General features: G+C 48.9%; 1 protein-coding gene across 5 annotated transcripts in view; it reads left to right on the top strand.

Annotated features, from left to right (window-relative positions):
* Positions 1-4,985, top strand: part of NECTIN1 (nectin cell adhesion molecule 1) — a 91,575-nt gene extending 86,590 nt beyond the window's left edge. For 2 of the 5 annotated variants that reach the window (XM_042034353.1, XM_042034354.1), the window contains one exon: positions 997-4,985. In XM_042034353.1, the coding sequence (XP_041890287.1) occupies positions 997-1,215 (219 nt within the window). In that variant the 3' untranslated portion in view covers positions 1,216-4,985. The remainder of the gene's footprint in view (positions 1-996) is intronic. The other 3 variants (XM_042034355.1, XM_042034357.1, XM_042034358.1) reach the window with 2 other exon arrangements.
* The last annotated feature ends 10,732 nt before the right edge of the window (positions 4,986-15,717 follow it).

Genomic DNA, 15,717 nt, shown 5'->3' with positions numbered 1-15,717 from the left:
GCCAGACCCTTGTCCTTTCCACTAAAATGAGTGTTCCTGGGATTTTGAAAGGCAACAAGGAAGGACTCAAGGGCAAGTTGCTTGCTTCAAACAGCCCCCGCTCAAAACACAGGCATCCAAGTGTTTTCCAGCGCTGTTTGCTCCCTTTTGGAGAAGAAATTATCTCCGGCTGAGCGCCCCTGAGCGCAGGTTGGCTTTAAAAACAGCCTCGCTAAATGTCCGTCCTGCTTGGGTCATCCTGCAGGGTTTCCAAAGCAGGAAAGGGTCTGGGAGCAGGGAGGAATCGTTCCCATCTGCTGCCACCCTCTGGGGAGCCGCAGCCCTGGGCTGTGGGAGTGATGCTCCCTCCACCCCAGGAGAGCGAAGCACCCACACACACCCCGGCAAAATCACGGGCCCGACAGAGCAGCCTCGGGTTTGAAAGCGGTTTTATGTTCTCTGCAGTTGATTTGACTCACAAAACCGGCCCCGAGGCTTCTCGGGGAGCTGTTCACACACGTAAAGCCGAGCACTCCTGTCTCCCATGTAAACATCAGACACAGTAACCTTATTTTGCATCCCAAGTCCCCGGTAGGACACAGGTGCCCTTTGAATGGAAAAGCAGGGGGCTGGCTGAGATTAATGACACCTTCAAGCACTGCTTTTCCAAAACTCAGGTGTGGAAAGAGTTAGAAAGTGTGAAAATAAACTGCCCTTCCTTGGCTGGCTGCTTGTTTTGTCCAGAGAGCAGAGTATTTACAGACAAGGGACAAACCGTGCCCTGTCCATCCATATCCATCAACGATCCGGATATTTCAGGGAGTCAGACCAAAACTTTGCAGTGTGAGGATTTATCACCTGGGTTTCCATTTTCCTGAAGCAGCGAGCTCGGTAATCTGTTTAATATTCCACCCTGCTTGCTCTCTGTGTGTCTCAGCAAGGAACTGAAGAGCTGTGTGTGTTTTCTGGCCGGTGATCCCGGAGTTTTCACCCGTTGACTTTTGTCTCTACTTGCAGAACTTTGGAAAGTGTCACTCAGAGATATCGAATGCGAGTGATTACCTGACCCGCTGTTACTCACATGAAGATCGATATCTGGAGAAGATCCCTCATGTCTATGCCCCCTTGTCAGACCTCCCACAAGATCTTTATCCTCACCATTCCGACATCTCCTTCTGCTGCCCACCTCCCGGCTCCCGGGCTCCTTACATCTGTCCTAAGGAACAGTATGTGTAAAGTGTCAACACAGCAAAAAAAAAGGAAGAAACTCATGATTTTCACCTCTCCTGTCGCTCAACAACCAAGGCCTTCCAGCCACCCTCCCTTTGCCATTGCTCATTTTATCGATTGATTTTAAATCCGGGTGCAATTGCCATGATTAGTTCAAAGCGTCTGCCTGGCTTGCTAATGCTCAAGGGAACACTCTGCCTTCTCCCATGTCTCCTCCAGTACCTGCATCTTTCTTTTCTCCTCCTGGCTCTGTGTGTGCATGTGTCTGTGGGTGACAGCTGCCCCGTGGTGGATGGGATGTGCCCAACCCGCTCCAGTGTCCGTAGGTTTTTCCCCTGTGTCCATCCCCGCCCTCTTTGCACCGGAGTAGCCGGGTGCGGGTTCTTCACAGCCCTCGCTCCAGCTTGTGTGAGGTTTTACAGCACAGCCAGCGCTCACATCTGAGCCTGTGGCTTTTTCTTTCTTTTCTTTTTTTTTTAACCCCTGGCTCCTTTTCCCCCTCGGAAGTGGGGATAGCAAATCCCCGTTGTGAAGAGCTAAACAGCCAAGATTGCTGAACCAAATCATAAGATGCTTATAATGAAAGATGCTCAAAACCAACCCCAAAATAGAGATCAGGACTTGGTTTAGGTGGTTTGTTTTGTTCCTTTTCCCTTCCTGCTCCCACTCCCAATCTCTTGGATTGACTCTTTTAAAGGGGGACATATTTTGGAGTCAACACATTTGGAGAAAGCATCCTTTAAATAACAGGTCTGATAACCTGAAACCCAAAGGAGAAAATAATTATAAAGGAAAACATTTGCTCTAATTTTCCTTTCAAAGCCTAACGTGGCTCCCCACGAGCTTTTTCCCCCCTCTCTTCCTTGCATCTGTTGATTGGAATTTTAAAATTAACTCAGGCAGAATATGAAGAATAAATCAGGATTTCAGGTAATCTCCTTGCTCTTAATGAAGGATAAAAGCCAACAGAGGAATCTGGCCTTTTAACTTTTATAAAAGCATCTTAGTTTTGGGACTACACCTTTTTTTGATATTGGAATGTGTGTGGGTGTGTAAATCCAAACGTGTACATTCCTGTGACCACAAAGTGTTTTAGAGAAGGGAATTTATCTCCACATCACATTTGTGTTCACTTGTATTAGAGGAAAACAAAAAATAAATATTGATGTCCACTTCAATGTGTATAAAAACAAAGAAGAGGAAGAGGAGGACAAGGAATGAACATCCTGCCTAAGAGCTTGGCTTCAGGGATAACTTCCATCCGTTCCACCCATGGCATGGAAGAGGTGACGGCTGGAATGGTTCTGAACAAGGGGATAAAGCTTTGTGGCCAGAGGACATTTCCTTTCCTTTGGCTCAGGCTGGGAGTTTGGCGTTCTGCAGACATTAAAATCCCTCTGCAAAACGTGAGGATGCCCGAGCTAAGGGCATGTGGGAGGGAGAGGTGGGCACCACGCCGTTATCCCGCTGCCCAGGCACCAAAACCTGTCAGTGCTGCTCATGCACGTGAGAAATGAAACTCTCAGCAGGTGACAGCCCCCTGCCAGGGGAGGTGTGACCACACAGATGTCCCAGCCCAGCTCCTGCCCTGCCACCCAGACTGAGGCACCCGTTTATTTCTGCGTATCTGGATCTCAGCAGCTCTGGTTGTTCTCTGCCCTTTCTGTGTCCCCATCGCCTCCAGCCTCACCCTGCCTGTCCCTCCTCCTCCTCCCCACAGCAGCACATCTGTGTCGCTCTACCTCGTGGATTCCCTGCAGGCTGACAAACACATCTGGACGAGGGAGAGGAGTTTCTGCTCTGGTTACTCGTGCAGCACAGCCCTGTGGGGGATGACACCTCATGCATGGATCCCCTGGCCCCTGAATGGCAAAAAACACCCCCAGCCCTTCCCACCCCTTCCCCAGTGCACGCTGCCACTTTGCGCTCGAGACAGGATGGTGGCTGGTCACAAGGACAAGGTTTGTGGGGGGAATTGCTGCACCTGGAGAGGTGTTCTCCTGCTGGGAGGTGACCTCTCACGAAATGACAGGTGGGTGCATCAGCTGAGCAGCCTGGGGGTGCTTGTCTGGCTGAGGAGTGGATGAAGGGGCATTTTCGATGCATTTTTTGGCCAAGCTGAAATGGGCAGCAGCAGCTTTGCCACGTGCCGGTGCACAGAGCACTCTCATTCCCAAAGGATCAGGGGAGTGTCATCAGGACACAGCCTTAGAGCACTCCACATGACTTTTCAATCCCATCCTGTCAGTCCTGACTGATGCAACCCTTTCTGGAACCATTTGGATTCACATTTCCTCTGCCAGTCTCCGCAGGACTCAGCCGGTCGTTCCCTCACACCAAAGGACTCCAGTGCTCCATGTCTCTATTCAGACAATGCATTTTTCCCTCTGATTTTCTCCCCAACACACCTTGGGTACTTTCTGGTTACCACAGAGATGGAAACTGGGCGTGCTCTGAACTGAAGGCACAGCCATCACACTCACCCCACGCTGAAGTCTGCCAAATCTGCCTTTGCTCCCTCTCTTTGGAAATGTGGGGAGGTGCTGGAAAACCCACAGGTCTCTGACATCCTGGGATCAACCCAGCACCACTGACCATGAGGAAAAAGCAAGGAAGAATCCATTCCAAACTTCCCTACCTGCATGCCTGGAATAGCAGAGTGCTGCCTGTGCTGTGGTCTGATTTGGAGCCTTCACCTGATGCAGTTTCAGACAGATCCAGGAATTTAAATGAGAAGTGGAATATGTTCAGGTCTTCAGATACAAGAGGAAAGAAGCCAGACAAAATGGTTGCTTGCCAGAGGAGGCAGAGAACACGTTGCAGGTGGTTTTCTCTGCTGCCCATGTCTGGGACGACGATCCTTTGACGAGGAAGGGGAAGGCAGGGATACAAACTGCAGCATTATAGAGAAACTCTGCTTGCCTTGAGCAGCTTTGAATCTGAGCTGCCCACAGAAGTCTACCACAAAGGGTTTTACTGGGCTTGCAGCAAAGCAAAAGGATTTCAATCCTCCTTAAAAAGGTAAAAGGCAGGAGAAGCCTCAGCTCAAAGCAGCAGTTTGACTTGTGCCAGCACGTGCATTTAGTCTAGGAATGGCTTGGTTCTCTTTGCCTCCCCTGAAGAGCTGGGTTGATCTCAAAAAAATGGCAAGAGGGACTGGCCACATGCCACCAAGTTCCTTTGCACCCTAAGAAAAGGGGGAAAACCCTGCAGGAAAACCCTGAAGTAAGAAATAGTGAGTCCACTGTTTTGGTTTTACAAATCTGTGCTTGGAAATGGTTCTGATTCAGGGCTCTTATTCCTCGCTCCCTTTCCCTACGGTCGCACAGCGTTTGCCCAATGGCTCCTTCCAAACTTCCCTGCTCCTGCTGCCACGGGCTTGATCCTCACTTTGCTCCAGGATAAGGCTGCCCATGCCCAGGGGGAGCTGCAGGTGCTGAAATCAGGGCCAAGGGGAGGTGTTCTTCTGCTGGCACGGCACCAATTGACTTTAAAAGGTCCCTGCTCTGGAGGCTGAGCCATCCAGCTCATTGCTGAACAAGTCCAACTGGAAACTGCTGGAGTGGGATCCAGTGGGCTGGCAGTGCATGGGAGGAACTGGTATTGTAGGTTAGAGAGGCGTTTAGGTTGAAAAGACCTCTAAGATGAAGCTGTTCTTCCTGTTACCAGGGTGAAATGTCACGGTTTGTTCCAAGTGTTGGTGGCACTGACACCAGAGCTCTTGCAGATGGAAAAGACTGATCACAGAACTTAAATAAAAGTGAGCTGAAGAGTTACAGCAACTCCTGTCCTGCCTGTGGGACCTGTGGGGGGTGTTTGATGTCTGCCTTGCTCCCAGGGCTGGCTTCTTGCTGAGTTGTCCCCCACATCCCTCATCCCTTGCACTTCACCCCCCAAAATGTACCCACACCCCCCAAAATGTACTCCTGCCTTCTCCCAGGGGTTGCTGCCTGTTCCAGAGGCTCCTCAGGACTGGAATATCCCACTTTTCCTGTTGCATCCCTCCCTGCCTGCAGCACAGGGGACACAGGACTCACAGGTAAGCAGAGGAGCAGGGTTCAGCGACCTCCAAGGCGATTTCTGCTGCACTTCCCTGCCCTGGCTCTGCCCCAGAGCAATTAGGATGCTCAAGAGATGCCAATCTCCCTTCATTTTGTTTGGGAATCCTCCTCCCAGCCTCCCCCTGCACGTGGGTGGGACAGAATCAGTCACAAACAGCCCGTCCTCGGGGCCAGCAGCTATTCAGGGAAAGAAAAGGGGGGTTCCTCCTCCTCTCCAGCCCACTTCTGATGCCAGTGGCCTGATTTCCTTGTGCAGGCACTCAGCCCTGGTTCCAGAGGCAGGGGGACACTGAACCTGCACTGCGGGGGGAATGGTCCCTGAGTACATCAGAACCTCCTCGGGAGGTTCCCTATCAGACACAATTGATCAATAAACCATTTATTGATGGAATTTTTAGCATTAACTCTGAGAGCGAAAAAGCCCCAGGATATTTCTTAACAACAAAGCTGCACTGCACAAGGATGGAGCCTCTGCCTCTGGATAAAGGCCTTTTGGAACAATTTAGCCACGGATTTGGGGTAGCAAATGGCAGAGGGACGGGGTGGGGGTTCATGGAGGGAGGGTGAAAGAGTCTGAGTGCAGCCTGCACCAACAGTGGCCAAAGCTGGTCATTACTGGGAAGGGTTTATTGGGATGTGGGAGAGAAGCTGACACAATTCTGCTGAGAACTCCGGTGTTTCTCTGGGCTGTTTCTCAGAAATATCAAGGAGAGACACAATTCTCCTCAGGGCCAGGATATCCCACAGGATGGTGGGAGCAGAGTGCTGGCAATGCTCCCTTCAGTCTGCACAAAGACCAGTTCATCCTGTATTTCTGGAACCTGGCATCTCCCCCCAGGACTGTGCTTCCTTCCCAGAAAGGGGAAAAGAGTCTGGATTTACGTCCTGCATGGCAGTTTTTAACACATTTGCCCACAGACTGCCACCAATGCCCATCTAAACGTGGTACATCTGAGCTGAAAAGCCACCCAAAGCCCCAGTGTGGCATCAGAAACACCTTGCACAGGTGAAAGGTGCCCACTCCAACAGGGGCGCCGGGAAACACATCCATTCTGGCTCCTTTTTTATTTCCTCATGGCTGTCAGGGTCAGCGCTGAGTTTTGTGGTCCCTTTCTGCAGTGCTAGATGTCTGATCAGTGCCACATTCAGAACAGAAAACTTCCTGCTGGGTCATTTTAGGGTTGTACAGGAATTTATGCATCTATTCATATGTGTAAAACTAAAGTACAGCTCTTGGACTGCACTAAGTATATCAAACCTATCAAAACACTTACACAGGATAAGTAAATTGGTACTTATGTAGTGTAAGGTGAAGAGCTGCTGTTTTACCACCTAATCACCTTCATAAAGATATTTTTCTCCTAGAACTAAAATAGAGGCCCCATGGAGGGTGGAGGATGTTCAGAGTGGGGCGGGGGAGCTGCAGATTCAAAACCAGCACAGGAAAGGGCTGCACTGAAGATTTCACATCCCAGCTGCAAACAGGGCAGGCTGAGCTCTTTATTTTCTTTTTTTTCCCCTCTACTGTCATGCTCTATTTTCTTCCACTTTATGGCAGATGGGAGGTGAGGTTTTAAAGGCTGCCAAGAATGCATCCAGCCCTGCTCCTCTGGGGGAACAGCACCATAGACGGAATGAACTTTCTCCAAGCTGCCTCCCACCCCCAGCCTCCCCTCCCCCTCATAATCCAGGCTCAAGTGCCATCATTTTCATATCACTACTAATTACATTAATTATTCTCCTCAGCATAAAACTCATTAAGCTGGAATTTACGGTTCATTAAGTCAGAGCCAGGATTCTTCCTCGGTGCAGTGTTGTGGGGTCAGGATTATTTCTGTCCTGGCTGGGGGCAGGTTCTAATCCGTGTCTGCCTTGGCCACGCTCAGCAGCACCTGCTGAAGTGCGACCAAAGTCGTGTGTGCCACCTCAGGGGTGTCACAGCAGGCAGGGGGGTGCCTCTGAACCCCGGGAGCACTGGAAAGGTCAGCGCTGCTGGTGTGAAATGTGGTTTGTTACAGCTCAGGGGACACCAGGTGTGACGAGCAGAGCGGGAGCAGCCGAGGGAGTGCTTGAGGCAGGGTGATCCAAGGTGCAGCGGGATGTGGGGAAGGGTTGGTAGCTCAGGAGATCCAGCTCCATGTCTGGTGCAGAGCTGCCCTGAGCCTCTGGAAGTCACTCCCAGCACAGGACACAGAGGATTTTCTGCCTGAGCTAAGGCAACGCACTCAGGAGGCTGAAATAGGAGTGAGATGTTCTCCAGAGCGACCTCACACCTACTTCAGGGGTGTCCAACCACTCCCTCCGAGTGCCATGGGCTGGAAAGGCCATCTTGGCCATGCCTTTGGGGTGACAGCAGTGGCAAGTGCCAGTCCACCACGTGCCTTTTGCCAGCTGGAGTGTTTATCCCACCTGCACTCCCTGAGACCCGGAGGTGATGAGCACTTCCACTCTCTGGGTGATGGTGTCACCTCCTCCCCTCGCAGGGACACCTCTCTACTTAACCAGCACCTGCCCTACTCCTCAAGAGCAGCCAGGAGTGATGTTCCACCACTTTTGGAGAGTGAAAACCGAGCTGGGAATGGCAGGGAAGGAGGAACAAGGAGAAGCTGCACATGCCCTGCCTTGGGCTCCTCAGCAGACAGGGTTCCCCAGTCCCAGACTGAGCCCAGGAGCTGGAAGGAATGGGCAGGATTGCTTCCTAATGGACCTGACCGACAGGGAATCCATGTCCTGAGTGCAGTCCCTCCTTCTCACACTGCACAGGTTCCTACCACGCTCCCTAATTACTGTAATTAAGTAGTCACGCTGAGTGATGTTAGACATGGGGTTCAGAGTCGTTACAGCCCTGCAGGAGATTAAACCAGCCCCATCTCCAGGGTCTGAGCTCTTCTCTGTCGTGGTGATGATGGGTTAGAGCAGGAGACAGAGCTCTGAGACACGGGGCCGTGTCATTTGTCACGGCTCTGGGGTCACAGCATCCTGTCATTGCCTGCGACCTCCACATCCCTGCAGCTCCCAGAGGTGCAGGACTGTCTGGAACAGTAGATTTGAAGCCCTGGGAGGGTGAGCTCCTTGTGACTGGCACAGAGATGATGCCTGCTTGTCTATTTTGCCATCTGTCAAGCACGAGGGTGTAAACGTACAGCTGGATTTGTGCAAGTCCTGCAGAGCAGAGAGAGGCCCATTCTCATTTTATTCACTCAGTAGCCACCATTTTCTCTCTCTTCTGGTCCCCTTTAGGTAGGAATTCTGAGATTAGACAGCAACCAGGTTTGATCATGGAGTTTAAATCCATTTCCTCATGGTTTTACATCAGCCTGATTAGCTGGGAAATGGCCTTTCCTGAGGCACTGGCTGACAGTAGCAGGGGACTACACTGGAGAGAACCTTTTCAATCCCACATCTGCACTCCCTCCCTCCCTCCCTCCCTCCCTCCCTCCCCAACCTTTCCTTTCCTCGGGGGCACCCAGTGTTTTGCAGTTCTGTTCTCACAGTACAGGAGACAGGGGCTCAGTTCATACACAATTGGCATCTAATTCATTTCTCTGTGAATGTGAAAATCAATAGTGTTTATAGAACCCACAAAGGCCCTCCCATCGGTCACTGTCCTTGTTAGGCTCCTTTCTGGCTGCCAAAAGATCCTTTCAGGAGGTGATTCTACGAGCTGAAGAAGGAAAATAATGATCCCCACATCTTTAATGAAGCCTGAGAAGTCTCCAGGCTTCCGCTCTTGCCCAGAGCAGAGGGAAGGAGTTCCTTGGTAATTTTATGGGATGGACTGGCTTTTCTCAGAATTTTGCCCGGATAGTCAAATTCTGGCGCTTGGTTTAGCTCCAATTAGGCTCCAAGTGCCTTCTCACACATGCAAGGACATGCATTTCTTCAGCAGATGTTCCATGATTTCAGCTCTACTTATGCTTGCAGATTTTGTGGGCACAACACTGAAAGCCAAGTTCGGGCTGCCCTAGAGCACCAGAGCTCCACAACTTTTTTTAAATTATTATTATTATTAATAATAATTTTTATTTTTAATCTTTTTCTTCTGTTTCCTGTGCCTCTAATTTTATCTCTAGGAGGTATCCTCAAGCCAGTGTTGGATGTCTGTGTCCTGCCTGTGCTAGGAACAATTCCAGCCCCGTGGTCAGCTGCTCCATCTGGGGATGTTCCAGGGGTTTGTACAGCTGTCGACTGCTCCCCTTTTCCATCTGTTTGTCTCCTCCCTGACTCATCCGTCCATTCCACCATTCCCAGCATGGCAGCACCACCTGGAGCTGTTGGAGAAGGGAGTTTAGCAGAGCAGGGAGCCCAGGCTGAGCTCTCCCATTTGCAACTGCTCTTTTTTTTCCCTTTTTTCCAGTGTTTGCCTTCCAAATCCCACGGAATTGTTACTAATATTCCATCCCTGCTTATTGATGGGAAACCAGCTGGAGTGTGATTGCCTGTTATATCTCAGGGCCTGCTGATAAATGTTGCTGCTGAGCTGGCCATTTCCCAGCTGCCCGGGCCTCAGATCCAGAAAACTTCATTTTTCTTTTCCCTAAAACACCCAAACTGATGGGCAGCGCATTCCTCTGGATTTACACCCATCCCGAGTTGGCTCCGGTTCTGGAAGGGCTTTTAGGCACACACAAAGGGTTCAGCTGCAGCTTGCTGGCTGCTCCAGGGCTTTTTCCGAGTATTTTCAGCTCTTCCACAGCTCCATCCCTCTCCTGGAGGGCAGCAGCATCCTGGGTTGGGATGGGCCTGAGGCAAGGAGCCCAAAAATGGCTTCACATGCCCTGAAAAGAGGGAGCTGATCCTCCCCTGAGCTGGTTTAAAGACGTGACTTGGCTTTTCATCACCAGCAGCCTCAGAGCCCCAGGACCATCCACTTTTCCACCTGCTGGTCCTCAGGGAAAAGCAGGGATCAGCAGGAGATGAGAGCAATGCTCCCAATCAAGCCCAAGGGTAGGAGAAGCACCGTTCTCACTCATGGGGAGCAATTTAGAGAGACAGCAAAAGAAAACCTTCAGAGCTCAAATTCATTCTTTTTCTTTGTTTTTTTTTTTTTTTTTCTCCTTTTTGGAATTTTTTCCCCCCAGCATGATACAAATACAGTCACAGAGCTCCTCAGAATATTTAGATTTTTTTTGTTTGAGCACCAGATTCCTCTGTTCCCATTCGCTCAGCTAATTACCCTTTTAGCTTGCTTTTGCTCTATTTTCACAGATCTCCTGGTTTATTTATATCCACCTATCTATAATGATTTCAGAGCCATTACTCACAGCAGCACCAGGAAACATTGCATTTCCCAATTTACAATTGCAATTATGATATCCGTCAGAAACAAATGCAGCTGCCTTTAATTTTAAGCAATATTTTGATCATTGTAATTAAAAAAAGAACTTATGGCACTGCACACATTAGAGAAATTAATGTAATTTCCTGGCTGCCTTAAAAGGCATGCAAATAGTGGTCGCTGGATGAGAGATTTAGGGGGAGAATTAACCCTTTTTGGTTGCTTTTACCACTCTTCAAGGCACGTTGAAAGCCTTAATGATACGGTTTTTAAGACTTAACTTCAGCGTAGAATTTAATATATGAGTTCTTTGTCCTTCAACTTCTTTTTTCTCCTACTTTCTCTTTCTGAAATTGCTAGTTATTAAAGGATTTATGTGCAAACAAGACCATTTTCCTGTCACTGCTCATTTCAGCTCGCCTGTTTCGATGTGTGGGGACAGATGAAATCCAGTTGCTGATATTATAATCATTGCCACAATTGCACATTACAAACTCAGTAACAAACTCTGGCAGATCCTGGGTCTGCATCTCACTGTGCTTTACAACAAGGATAATTTACAGCCTGAATTTGGATTAATGACACAAAAAAAGCATCTCAGAGGGAAGCAAGGATCCAGATGAACAGACACAGAACATCCTTTTCATGGACATTGAGGCTCATTCAATTAATTTTAATGTGCTGCTTTAGCCATGAAAGGTGGAAGTTTGACTTGTTGTTGTCTGAGCAGCAGGGGATTCATCAGTGCATGGCTTTTCTTGTTGTGTTATTTGCTTGCTCCTTTATCCAGATCCTTTGGCCACTGGATGTCTTTCCCAGCTTGGGGCTTGTTCTGCAGCAGTGAAATGTTAATAACAGGCACATGGGAACTGGCAAATGTGGGCAAACACAGGATTCTCCCAACTTTCTGTCCTTTCTGAGACTCTAAAATAAATTAGGAGGAGAGGTGGCCACAGCTCTTGTAGTGGACAGGATTTAGTTGTTGCTCTTATCACTGTTTGTGCTGTGATTATCCCTGGCTGGTGCTGCACCAGTGGGAAATGTCCCTGTTTTGAAACAATGACAAAAATGTTGGGAAAAGGGACATTCTGTGGGATCAGCAAACACACACACACAGCCTGAGAAAGTGTGGGTGCTCCAGGATCACGTTGGATGAGCTGGGGGAGAGCAAAATGACACCAAACTAAATGATCTCATCATAATCCCCTCTGCTCTGCCTCCTATTTCTGCAATCTGGTAACGGGTCTGATCACAGCTTTCCATCAGGTCCAAGATGATCTTGAGATAATTTGATGTCTGCCAGTAATAGGTAAAGACAAAAAGCCTTTTTTTTTTTTCCCTTTAAGCACCCAGAGCTACAGAAAAGAGACAACCCTATTGCAAACAGAAAATTTAAGTGCGAGAGAGGAAGGATTGGCTCCTTTTAGGAATTTTCCTTCAGGACGGCACCTCATCAGGGTGATCACATTCTTAATTTCAGCCTGCAAAGATCAATCCAGTTCAAGGAAATCAAGCTGCAGTCAGTTGTCTGCACATCAGTGCTCGGAGCATGGAGCAATAATCAGTCTCTGATCAGAACTGGCTTTGCCATTATCTGCCTGGTGCTGGGCTATGATATATGAAGCAATTTTGGCTGCGACAGTTTCTGTTCTGTGTGCAAGCAGCTCCTGACTGGTAAAAACTATACAGAATTGTTTGGGTTGTTTTTTTTTCCCTTTGTGCTTTCTTTTTTTCCTTACAAAGGAGCAATATTTTAAACTAAAAGGAGTTTTCAAACCACAGTCACCATCATTCATCTTTACAGTCCCGGGGTAGGAACAATCTCTTCATTAGACACTGAATTTTTCTCCATTACTGCATTATCTGAATGCATTTATTCGGTCATTTATTAGAAGTCACTTGATGGGGTGCAGGGAAGGAGAGGACTAAATTAAAGCAAAAGGGCTGTGTGTGTAAACACGCCTGTATATTCTAAGTGGAGAAGTCTATAAAAATATTCCAACTTAATAACAGCCATAACTCTGGAACTCGCAGTGAAAACACCTCACTTGCTGCAGTGATAAGGAGGGGGTGAAGGGAAAAAAGGGGTTTGGCCCAAGCCCCATCTGCCAGAGGATTTTTATCCAGCTGGGGCTGAGGAAAAGTGATTTCTCTTTGAATGTTGCATCAGCATCCAACTCTGTGCTCAGGGGCAGCCTCGTCTGTCTCAGGCCACGATTGTCTTGTTGGCTGCACTTTGTTTTGGGAGATCTGCAGGCAGCCAGGATTGAAGTGTAGCAGGGTTTGATCATGCCAGGCTTTTGCTTTTAGGATTCCCCAGGCCTGGCCTGTGCTTTGTGTTCCAGGAGCGCCTCAGGGCCAGCTGATCAGAGGCTGGGGGTGGAAATGCAGCTCTCACCGGGATCAGATGCAGATGGAATGGGCACCACCTCATCAGCACTGCAGGGCAAACCCCTCCTGAACCCAAGGCAGCAGAAGGGGCTCACTAATGGAAGAGAATAAACCACAGGAGATCCTGAATGGAAATGTGAGGCACCAGCAAATTAATGCTGGGAATTTCAGACTTTATGGACAGGTCTTGCTGTTTTCTTTCTGTTCAGAAGCCGGGTGAGCTCACTGTAGAAACCAGAATGCTCTGAAGATGGAGAACCTTGTTCTCCCACAGCAAAAGCCTCCCTTCTGCTCCCTGCTCATCTCCTCCAAGCCTGGGTTTTCGCTCACACTCCCCCTCCCACCCCTTTTGCTCCTTACATTTCTTCTCTTGGCTCAAGCTCTGTGCCAACAATGCCCATTTCCCCCAAACAGCACGAGCTCCTTCAGGGCAGTGCTGCAGGTTGTTCTCCGAGGAGATCACACCTTTGATGGAGTCAGAACATTGCTTTTCCACCCAACATCGTGCCTGGAGCTTGGCTGAGGAGACCAAAAAGCCTCTCCCCCATTTCTGTGCATGTCACACCATCATTCCCAAGTTAGTTCTCCTAGGATGCTTGTGAGGCTGCTAATTTTAGAAGATCTATCACTGTTTCCGGGTTTATTTTGATTCCCCTTCTCACTTTTATTAAAACAGACAAGTCTTCCCTGCATATTCCAGAAGGCTGCCATGGTTTCTCCAAGGAGATTTATAAAAACTAAACCAAAAAAGGGGACCATTTCCATCCAAATACTCTTAAAAATTTAACAAAACCACACAACAGCTCATAGCTCAACAGGAGCATTTCATCTTTTATGCTTAATTTCCACTGCAAATCTCTCCCTCAGAAGTGTGCTCATGTAGCCAATTGCACAGTGAAAATGCCAGACTGAAAAACAAATGCAGCGCAGGCATTTGGCCTCTCCAAAAGATAGCAGGACATAAAGCAGGATTATGATCTCAGAATGCAATAAAAAGAGATAAAAAAATTTATAAGAGATCAAAGTAATTTCGGAAGCAAATGAAACGCTTACATGGGAATCAGACCTTTTAAATGGGAAGAGAACAAATGGCATCAGCCTGGATTCGTGTCAACGGGGTCTAAGGGCAGATGTGTCTCAGAAACTTACTTAGGTGTTAGGTGCATCCTCAGAGTGAAATCAGGGCCAGGAGGAGGAGGAAAACTGAGCTGCGGAGGTCACCTGAGGTCCCCATGGAATGAGGAGGGGGCTGTGAGAGGGTGGAGAGCTGGGAAAGGTCAGGTTTGTGGCAACAGCAGGTGTTTGCAGTCACTTGTTTGTAGATGAACAGCCATGAGAAGAGAAGGCCCTTTGCAGCCTAGAACTTGACAGACACCCAGAGCAGGGAGATTCTGAGCTCTTCCTGGCTGGAAATCCTCTGTGCAAACCCCACCCTGATTAGGGAATCACCCAGCAGATAAAGCAACACTTCCCTGCTATCACTCACACCGGAGAGGGGACCCCCAGCCTGGACTGGGAGAAAACACCGGGATTTCGTGGTGTAAATTAAGGAAACAGCTGTTCAAATGACACGGGTGAGCAAAGCCGAGCAGTTGGAGATGAAAATATTATATTATAGCCATCTTTCAGCCTTTCCTTTAGGAACCCCAAGCAGATGGAAGGGTCAGCATTCCCCATTTTAGAGGTGGCAGAGTAATGCACAGAGGGAAAGAAATAGCTCGATCCTGACCCAATAGCAAAGGGGAAGGAGGAACGGGGAGTCTGTGTGGAAAGAGGGAACGACAGCAAAATGAACACCAAGGAGAGAAAGCAGGCACAAAAGCGAGAAGAAATCCAAGTCTTTGGAGGCAGAAGCTCTGTCTGAGGGGGCGGCTGGTCCAGCAGAAGGGCTGGGGGTGCAGCAGCTCCTCAGCCATTGCTCACTATCTGTGCATAGATAGGGCTGCTCAGCATTGATGGATGCCGGTGCTGGCAGGGGAGCCGAGCCTCTGAAACAAAGCCCTTTGACAAAGTTGTTAATTAGATCCAGCGCCTTATCACCAGCATGGGCTTTCCATCTATTTCCCCTCATGAATTGGGATCATTCCCAGAAGAGACACAAAGGGAAGGGGACAAGCTGGCCCCCAAACCCGGCTGCGATCAATTCCAATTTGCCTGGGACGAGTTACACTTTTTTGTCTCACCTGACACGGGCTCGGAGTAGCAATTTTTGAATGTCACAGCTCACGACCTTCACCTCTGCTGCCTTCTTTCAGGATTCATCCCCGCTCAGGCTGGGGAATGAGGAAGGTGCAGCAGCCCTTGGGAGACGGTTTCAGTTTTATGCCCGGCATGTTCAGCTTTGGATCTTCCATTGAAATCAGGGAATTTGTTAAGCTGATGAGGGAAGGCTGCAGTAGAGAAACACAATAGCAGAGTGGGATTAGGCCTGGAGTAAGTGTCTGTACTTTGGAGGATTAATGAGAAAACTGCAATGGATTTTACATGGTGAAAAGGATTCGCTGAATGCTTTAGGTGAAATGAAATTAGTCCCACTCATGCTCTCTGAGCCTCCAAGCAGGAGAGGAGACTGGCACCCTCCCATCACGTGTAATAACCAGATCCCCTCCAGCTGCTCTTCTTTATGGAAAATTCCAGTGCAACACTGCTGGCTATTTATTTCCATTTAGGATGGCAACCCAGGCTCCATCTCTGGGCAGAGAGAAATCCTAATGAAGCCAGCTCTGTGTCCAGGGACTCTGAGGTTCCCCGAGGTTGAAAGTGAGGAGAAACACTTGC

Source organism: Corvus kubaryi, unplaced genomic scaffold, assembly GCF_017639235.1.
Source record: "Corvus kubaryi isolate FWS band 111438036 unplaced genomic scaffold, C.kubaryi_AGA036_p1.0 37367, whole genome shotgun sequence".
Classification (NCBI taxonomy): domain Eukaryota; kingdom Metazoa; phylum Chordata; class Aves; order Passeriformes; family Corvidae; genus Corvus; species Corvus kubaryi.
The sequence above is the reverse complement of the archived record's forward strand: the minus strand, read 5'-3'. Positions and strand labels throughout refer to the sequence as shown.